General features: G+C 59.8%; 1 protein-coding gene across 1 annotated transcript in view; it reads left to right on the forward strand.

Moving 5' to 3' along the window:
• Positions 1–8,349: 8,349 nt before the first annotated feature.
• The window catches only part of MSRB1 (methionine sulfoxide reductase B1), a 4,568-nt gene continuing 4,091 nt past the window's right edge, over positions 8,350–8,826 (forward strand). Inside the window, exon 1 of the mRNA XM_025204647.1 lies at positions 8,350–8,534. Coding sequence (XP_025060432.1) covers positions 8,350–8,534 — 185 coding nt within the window. The remainder of the gene's footprint in view (positions 8,535–8,826) is intronic.

Here is an 8,826-nt window from a genome sequence, read left to right on the forward strand (position 1 = left end):
ACCCTTTCCATCAGGGATGAGGCAGGCGTGCAAATCCTCAAATGGGGCGTTGCAACAGCACGAGAGTGCCAGCCGGGGCTTTCTGGGGACTCCTGTGCTGGGACCGAGGTCTCGTCGGGCCCTGCCACACATTACATACATTATGCAATGAACTGGTGAATCGTGCAATACGTGTAAATGGGCCACATGTGTCAAGTAAGACCAGCTGCACATGCAAAGTAATTCTCATGCCATAAAAATGTCAATCCAGCTACAAAGCAGCCAACCAGCTACAAAGTTAGTGCTTAAAAACATGGAACGACTTTTCTATCCAGCTTTCATTTGCAAGTCTGGCAGGGCCCTTTTGCCTGTGAGCTATATCTATCCGCGGTAGCTCAGGCTGCTGGGCTGACCTGGCACGGCAGGCCATGAGAACGAGAGCAGAAGCCATGCCGGGCGCAGGGACCGTCTCTCAGTTCAGAGTCTCTGCAGCACCTACAACAGAGCCTGATTCAGGCCTGGGGCTCCTGGATGGGGTCAGAATAGGTACAGCAATCCCAGGGCAAGGCTTTGTGTCTGCCTCCTGGATGCTGACACCCGGGGGCTTCATCGCACCTGTGACCAGGCCGGCGCATCCGATGAGGGACCTTCCGGCAATGAGGTTTTCCTGGAAAATCACCCTGACTTTTCTCCCCGATACAGATTCCCCGCTGGCGGGTCAGGAGTCTCTTTCGGGGAGATCTGTGCATTTTACTGCAGTGCTGATGTGACTGGCTGTCGCCGGGCAGCTCACGGCCAGGCGCCTGCGCAGCACGGAGGAGAAGCAAGCCCCAGTGCCGAGGCAGCGGGGACAAGGAGGCGTGGGCAGTATTAGTGTCTGACACGCTCACGTCCAGGGTACCCCCCCTTTACCCCCACTGCTATAGGTCCTGCCAGACTCCCGCTGTCTGTCCGCTAACTCCGTGCAGAGATCGTGGTCTGGCCCCTTCCCGATCGCATGCAACCCGGAGCAAGCGCCCGCCGGGCTCAAGGGGCAGACCCCCAGCGTCTGCAGTTCCCACTGAAGTGAGGTAAGGTGTGAATGCTGACTTGCATTAGCAGAAGACGCGGCCTCAAGGCATTCCTTCGGCCCGTGGCAGCTATGCCGAGCCCTTGACGGCCACGCTCGGTACCTGTCCCCATGCAAAGCCTACATCTTGACAATAAGGTGCCCCTTGGTCTAGCTCCGCAAAGTCTCCCCCCTTTCACGCCAGCCCGCTGCCACCTCCCCCATGCTCTCTGCTCCGTTCGTTTAGCATTCCCAGAGGATAAATCCCGCTTCGTACTTGAGAAGAAATCTGCCCGAGACGAATGACTGACCTAATTTCTAACGGCAGCATCCAGCGGGCAGAGTCTCGGCACGGAGGTCTCCGGTGCTGGTGGCAGACACCTCTCCCTTTGGAGCCGCGGTCCAGAAGCTGCTCGGGACTGAGGACCCCGGAGGCCTCCAGCCGGCCTCGTGCCCCTCGAGTTGCAATCTTCACAATCTTCTTGGGGGTTTTTTTACGCTAAAAACGCAGGCCTGGCTTTCTCTGCCTTTGCTGAAGTGCTCTCTGCATTGCCGGGAGCCCCTGAGCTCAGGGCATCGCGCGTGCCCAGGAGCAGAGAGCTGCTTCCCGGGGGGTCGTATCAACTTCCATTTTGAGGCCTGGGTTTGTTTGCCTCTCTGCATTGCCAGAATCGCCCCACTTGCCCCAGGCAGGTGGGACGGGAAGAAACCTGCCCTCTCCTGCCCCTGCCCCACTCCCTCTGCGCCCTCCTTGCCCACTCCCCGCCAGCACCTCTGGATCCACACGAAGCCCCTTGGAAGAGCTGTGAAGGAGTTTGCCTCTCCTTTCCATACTTCCCCAGGCTAAGCCTCATGGAAACCACACCTATACAGCTCCATGCACAGCTGTCAGGGTATAGGGAGAAACAATAACCATGCAGCTGCCAGACAAAAGCCGTTGCCCCAGGCCTGTAAACCCTGCACCGCATGGGGCAGATGCATCACACCCGAACCAGAGAAGCTGAAGAGCCTGATGCCTGGCTGTGGGCTGAGATGCACCGAGGCATCAGGCTGGTGTCTGGGCCCCGCAGAGCCCAGCCACGGTCTCGCTTCCCTGGGCAAGCATGGGCGGGGGACCGAGGACCCGTCAGGACTCTAGCATCCGTGCGGCAGTCTGATGAAGGAGCTGAGTGCAGGAGATGCCACCAAGTTTACAGCGCTGAAGACCGAGGACCTCAATCCAGGAGCCAGAGCAGGGTCAGAGTCAAGGTCAGGGTCCTCCTTGCTGCCCTGCCCACACGCCGCTCCCCCGATCTGGAAGGCGCCCTGCCCGGGAGCAAGAGATGCTCCGCTCCCCACTGTCGTGGGCCACGGAGGTTTTGGGGGCTGTGGCGATGGCATCTCTTTGCAGAACAGCTCAGTCATCCCTGCCACGTGGTTTATCCAATGCTGGCCGGTTGGCAAGGTGGTCCAGGAGAAGGGCTCTGGGAAGGGGACTGCAGTGTAGAGGGAGAGGGGATCCCTGGAGGCTCCCCAGCCCTGGGGGAGCACCCTTGAGCCTGCAGCCAGGATGGGCAGCAGCAGTCTCTCGCCTCGTCCCATGGCTCAGTGGGCTCGGTAGCCAGCTCACGTGCCAGCGGTGAATCCTCGCGTCGGCTCCGAAGAGCCCCTAGCTGCAAATCCAGAGGGCACGGCTAGAAATAGCCAGCCGCACAGGCAGTGCAGCGTACGTGGCCATTATGTGCGTGTTGTTGGATGCACTGCCACATCCCGTGTGCACGAGGCTGTAATGGAGATGCCTCTGTGCAGGGTCCTGGTTTCCAACCCGCTCCCAGGGAAAGGAGCCTGGGAGTCTCAGCAACTTAGATGTACTCGCACACACGCACACACCTACATGCACAAACTGACACACAACCGTGTATACTCTTATGTGCGCAGGCACGCACCAGCGTGTATATACCTGTGTCCATATGTGCACGCACACACACACTGACATGCATACCCATGCACACAGTCACATGCACTCACGCGCTTACACATAGACACGCACATGCACCGACACATTCACACACCCGCACACAACTCACATGCGCGCGCACACATACACATGCACTTACACATGAATACAGCTTGCACACTCATGCACACACTCACACACACACTCCCCCGTGCAGGGTGGGTGCAGCCCAGCCCCAGTGGCGAGGCCCGGAGCCACCTGGGGGGAAGGCACGTAGGTTGTGAGGGACCGCGGGCAGCCGCCCGGGGCCAGGATGAACCTCGATCCAGGGATGGATGGAGCAGGGGCTGGGGGATCCCGGGGCGCTGCCGTTCCTTTCCCACTGCCCCCCAACCAGCACGCTCCCTGTCCGGACAAGGGTCCTGGTGCAATTAAATCCCTGGAGGCGGATCACTGGGGGGAGGCCCGCTGGTGTATGGCGGGCTCCGGGGGAGGCCCGGGGAAAGCCAGCGCACAAGAGAAGGAGGCACGAAGCTTAGGGGCCAGGTTCTCAGCAGCTGCAATAATCTGTATCCTCCTTCACGGGTTGCACCAGGCTGATCCTGGCCGGAGGCGCAGGCTGTGCTGTTCAAGCCGTTCTGTTTCACCATCGCGACTGGCAACGGTGGGAAAGACTCGAGACCATCGGACCACCCAGCCCTGGGGCAGTGGTTTTACTTACAACATCCTACTGGTATCGCCTGCGTGTTTTCCAGCGCATCCCCCTGCCCATCCGTGACTTCTGGGGTGAAGGTCTCTGGATCCCAATGCACATTTAACATCGTGGTTTGCAGCCTCTTAGTGCTGCCTCAGTTTCCCCCAAGGCTGCCCCTCGCTTTATTTGCTGCTTGGCTTTCTTGTCCTGTCCTGGCAGCACCTGAGTGCTGGGAGCTCGGAGCCTGCATCAGTCGGCTCCACGGCTGGCTTCCTTCTCCCTGTGAACCATTATTCTTGAGGGGTCTGCGGCTGGAGACGCAGCCCCCTGCCAGCCGATGTTGCCCGGACGCGGCAGAGCTGAGAACGCGCTCTGACCGTAGCTCAACACATCTCTTATTCATGGAGCGAACCCCGGGTGCGAGCAGGCAGCTTGCAACTGCGCCGGCACAAGCTCTGGGGACCAACAAGGCTGTGCGGGGGAAACAGGTTCTGCTTTAAGGACCTGATCCTGTGTCGAGCTGAGCACCGGAGGCTCTAGCCGGGTCAATGGGGGTCTCGGAGTCTCAGGATCCAGCCCAAATTCTCCTGCAGCACAACTGTGGGCCTTGTTCTGCCTTTGGCGTTGTGCGTGCAGCAGGCCTGGCCATACCCGAGCAAGGGCAAGGGTTGTCCCGAAACACCTGCGCACCACACTAAATGCACCCGCGCCCCGACCGTCCATCAACCCACTTTGGAGCCTGGATCCGCCAAGTCAGAACTATCACCGGGGATAACTAAATACAAAACCACATCAATAATTAAATCATGAATAATAATTAAATCAAATAAATAACTAAATAATTAGCAGGGAAACAGAGCAGCAGGGAGGAACAGCATGCAGGCGGCCTAGAGGTCCGGACCAGCAGGAGAGCTGGCTTGCCAGACCCAGAACATAACCTGAGTCCGCATGGAGCCGGCCCTGATGTGGATATGAAAGTAAAGCTTTTAGACAGTCTCACCGAAGGAAAGGGATGAGGCTTCCAGCGATAGCCTTTGAAGCGCTGGAGCAGCCGATAAAAGCGTTTGATGAGTCTTGTGACCCCAGGCAGAAGGAGACAGCCTGCTTTATTTTTATTTTTTCCATGACAGCATGAAGCAGGAGAGGGAGCTGAGAGCTGAGAGCCACACGCCGGCACCGGGAGCCCTATGGGACTTCTGGGACAAGACATTCCCTAATGAGAGACACGGACATGTGTGGGACATGCGATTCCAGCTGATGGAAGAGAAACATCCAACCCTAGAGAAATGCCTCCAAATAGCAAGAAGACTGGGAAAGGACCAGACCAATGAGAGTCAAAAGCACAGAGTGGACCTGGGAAGCAAGACAGAGACTGCGAACGCGGGTGTCCCGACACCTAACATGTGCACTGCGGAAATGCCAGGCACAAAGGGAAGGGCCCAGCCTGGGAGCAAAGGGAACAGGAGCGTGGGACAGAGATCCGGCACGTGCCCCACCTGCCCTAAAGAGGCAGGGACTGAGGATGCTGAGGCTTCCCGTCTGCAGCGTTTCCCCGGCCGCTCCAAAGACTCACTGCACCGGCGCTGCAGGGGCAGGCTGTCAGCCATGCGACGGCCTTATTTGCAGCAACGCTACCGGATCAGCGGCCAGGCTGATTCCAGCAGAGCTGGCAGCAGCCCCAGAAAGCCTCGAAGCAGCAGTGCTAGCGGGGAGGAACGTGTCCAGGTGCTGGGATGGATACGAAACCCCCCTCCCTTTCCTGCCCCGCCATACAGCGTCCATACCTTAGCACGGAGGGAATCAGCAGCCTAGTCCAGTGCATCCTTTTCCCAGGGTCCAGGGCCTTTATTCCTTGCTGCCCAGTGGAGTAAGGCGCGTTATTACCTGGAACACCCCATCCGGCGTGGTGCTTCGCGGGGTTGCCTGCGTCAGCTCTACTGCAGCCAGGCCCGGGGACTTGGGAAGGATTGCTAGGCTTTATCCTCCCGTCGTGGGATGGGAGTCTCCACAACACGGGCCGCGGGCCCCTGGGCGCTCACAGCCGTGGCTTCTTCACGGTGCATGCAGATGCCTTGGGACCAGGTGCTCTGGCTTTGCTGTGCAGACTCGAGGCAGAAGCGGTAGCTCATGTGTCACAACGCATTCTCATGCAGCGGGGCGGCTGCTCCGGGCAGGATCAGGGCAGGGCAGGGCGCACGGCACGCTCTCGGGATGGAGGAGGGGAGCAGCCCCCATGGGCTGAGTGACAAATGCAGCACGGGGGAGCGCTCTGCTGCAGAAGGCTGGCAAGGCTCCATGCGGGTTCCTCCTTCTCCTGCTCTGACAATAACCTCAGACAAGGCACAGGCAGGTTCTCTGCAGCAGCAAAGCACCGGCCAAGCCAAACCCACCAGACGTGGTCCCTGATGCACACCCCGCCGTGTTTGCATTGTGCATCGTCTCCTGTGACCCCTGGGGCAAAAGCCTGAGCGCTGCTGGGTGGGGAACACGTGCAGAGCACCCGTGCATATCCCCGAGGGATCGCAGTGTCACCCGTGTCTGGTTTAAGCCTGCATGCAAGTGGGTGTGCGTCTTGGACTTCCTGCAGGGCCCCAGTGCAGCCGGGACGCCCCCTTCTTTCCGGGTCCCTCAGAGAAACCCCCTGCCCCTGTGAAAGAGGAGCCTGAGGTTAGACAATGGGTGGGTCTGGGGTGAAATCCCAACCTGCCTCAGGCAGGGGGTTGGACTAGATGTGATCTCTGGAGGTGCCTTGCAGCCCCACTTCTCGATATGCTCCTATATCCCCCATACTAGGAGCTCCCAAAATCAACTCCCTGGGACTCAGCACCCAAGAACAGCCCTGGAAACGCTACTGCCCTGCATGGGCAACTACCCAGGGTCAACTAAGCTCCCACGGGTGCTGGGCCCAGCATGAAACACAGCATGGGTTTTTAAAGGGGGAGCTGCCTCCTTGCTGCTTGTCCCAGAGTCCTTGCAACGTCCCTGACGCAGGTGCACTGCTCCCCTGTGCTGCTCCTCCACCGCACTGTGGAGGTAAGCTGCAGAAGTCATAGAGGGGCAGGGACCTGCCCTGTTACCTCCAGAAAATGGAGCAGGCGCTGCTTGCTTTGCTAAAGAGGAGGAGGATGAACAGCTCCAAAACAGCACCTTGCAAATGTGCAAGAACGCGGAGATCCAACATGTCCGTTGTGGAGGAAGACAAAGCTTCGGCCTCAGCAGGACCTGTCTGGGGCCAGCGCGCGCTCGGCGAGTGGCAGTGACCGGCTGCGGAGATGCCAGGAGTTTCACCCTGAGGGACGGGGTAGGAAACAAGCACTGAGGCCACTTGTGAAATGCCCCACGTGAGCCGTGGGAGACGTGGTCCTGATCCATTCGGCATTACCGCTTCTGTAGCACGACGGGGCTGTCGCCACGAGACTGCGGCTCCATCTCCCAGTCCCGGAGACAAGAAACTGGCTTTGGTCTGAGGGATCCCACTTGGTGCCCGTCCACCCATCAGCCGTAATCACCCCCCTTTCACCATGGACCTCCAGGCAGCATCGTTAGAGGGCTCACGAGGCGGATGGCAGTTCGCTCTCAGAGGACATTAGAAAGCAGAGGCATCACCCCGCAGCCTGGGGTGGCTGAGACACTTTCTGTGGGGTCGAGGAGGGACAGTGGGAACGTCTGCCCGGCGCCTGTGCAACATGCACGTCGTAGCCATTCCCTGCAGACTCAGGGCTGTGTGTGGTTCAGCTCGGGGAGCTTGAGGGGGAGGCGATGCTGCTTCTGCCAGGGATTTAAAGTGCTGCTGCCAGGGGAGCTAATGGAATATTTTGGATCTTGGAACATAAAGCCCCTAGGAAGGAGGGAGGCAGAGGGCTCAGGGAAGCACCAGCGATAAGATCGGGCCAAGTGCTGACGTGTGCTGCTGGAGACAAGCACAGGCTCCGGTGGAGGCAGCCTGCCTCCTCGCTGCAGCACTGAAGCCCGTGGAGCCAGTGATCTGGGGGAAACCGGTGTGGGAGGCAGATTGAAACCGGTGTGGGAGGCAGATTGAAACTGGTGTGGGAGGCAGATTGAAACCGGTGCAGGAGGCAGATTAAAACCGGTGTGGGAGGCAGATTGAAGGTACTGCTCTGAGCTCTGGGGTGCTGCGTAGGGCAGGCCCGACAGACTCCGTCCAGGTCGCAGGGCAGGGCACGATGCCCTCTTGCTCTGACCGTGTCCTGGCGGGGCAGGTGAGGAAGGTCTGGCCCGAGCTGCGGCCTTTGCTCCGTTGCAGCCCTGCAGCTCTCTTTGCTCGATCGAGCTCTCTCTTCTCCACGACACCCCATGATGCTGCAGCTACTGATTTCTGCACCAGGCCCAGCTTTGCAAGCTCAGAAGCTGGCAGGAACTTGAGAGACCTGGGGTCAGGTTGTCCCTTTGCACTGCCTGCGTGTGCACCGGGCCGCAGCCTCCCCGGGCTCATCGCTTGCACGCTCCATCTGTCCAGAGGGCTCCAGGTCTGCGAGGCAGGGCTGTCACTGCCGATGCAGCGCCATGGACACGTCTTGAGGCCCGGCAACAATTCACATCAATCATAAGCAGAACAAGGTCCCCGAGACCTGCTGTGACCCCCACGTCCCCGGGTGGAGGGGGCAGACATGACTGGTCTTCAGCCAGCCCCTGGGAGAAGAACAGCCCCAGGAGCAGGGCAGCACGTCCGAGATGGCAGAGGACTATTACAGTGTCACGGCCGGGCAGCATGGCAAGTGGCTTGCGGGTGCCACACGGCTGTCACATCTTACAGATGAGACGGGAGCACGTTGCACGGCAGACGAAACCCCAGGGCAGCTCGTCTGGAAGGACAGATCCAGCCTGGCTCGAGGAAGAGACCGGGCTTCGGGGCCAGGGTTTGCTCCAGTCGCTCCGAACTCGTGCGAGGGCTGGGAAGGGCAGGAACTGGGGGCAGCTACAGAAAAGACGGGGACACCCTGGCAAGGACAATGGCTCGGCACTGGGGACACGACTGTGAGGAGAGGCGCAGGGAGCTGGGCTGGTTGAGTCTGCAGCGGAGAAGCCGGAGCGGGGCATGTGGTAGCTGCAGGGGAGGCTACGCGGGGCTGTGCTCGGCACGACGGGGGCGGCCACAGCGCGAGGAGCAATGGGCTCAGGCTGCAGCGCGGCAAGTTGAGGTCAGCACCG

The sequence above is a fragment of the Alligator sinensis genome, unplaced genomic scaffold (genome assembly GCF_000455745.1).
Source record: "Alligator sinensis unplaced genomic scaffold, ASM45574v1 scaffold1283_1, whole genome shotgun sequence".
NCBI lineage: Eukaryota > Metazoa > Chordata > Crocodylia > Alligatoridae > Alligator > Alligator sinensis.